General features: G+C 45.8%; 1 protein-coding gene across 1 annotated transcript in view; it reads right to left on the reverse strand.

Annotated features, from left to right (window-relative positions):
• Nucleotides 1-312, reverse strand: part of RIBC1 (RIB43A domain with coiled-coils 1) — a 13,343-nt gene that overhangs the window by 7,136 nt on the left and 5,895 nt on the right. Inside the window, exon 4 of the mRNA XM_015597903.2 lies at nucleotides 7-12. Within this exon, the coding sequence (XP_015453389.1) occupies nucleotides 7-12 (6 nt within the window). The remainder of the gene's footprint in view (nucleotides 1-6; nucleotides 13-312) is intronic.

The following is a 312-nucleotide window of genomic DNA, read 5'->3' on the forward strand; positions in this document are numbered from 1 at the left end:
TTCGACATCCACCTGATCCCAAAGAAATGAGCTAAATCAGGGTAGGGGCCTAGTAGCAGGCCTGAATACTCTAATACAAACTGTTCGGAATTTACTGGCTTCGAAATCCTCCTATAGATCCCCAATACCTACTGAATAATGTTCCACCATCTCAGCATGGTTTTTAAGCCCCTCAGTGGTCTAGCTTCTGCTTCATTCTCCAACCTCATCTCATACCCTCTTCCCCTGTCCCACCTTCAGAAGCTCTGTGCTTGTAATTCTCTGAACAACTTAAGCAGTTTCAAACCAACAGCCTTTGTTCCAGCTGCTCCC

This window comes from Pteropus alecto, unplaced genomic scaffold (assembly GCF_000325575.1).
Source record: "Pteropus alecto unplaced genomic scaffold, ASM32557v1 scaffold159, whole genome shotgun sequence".
Classification (NCBI taxonomy): Eukaryota; Metazoa; Chordata; class Mammalia; order Chiroptera; family Pteropodidae; genus Pteropus; species Pteropus alecto.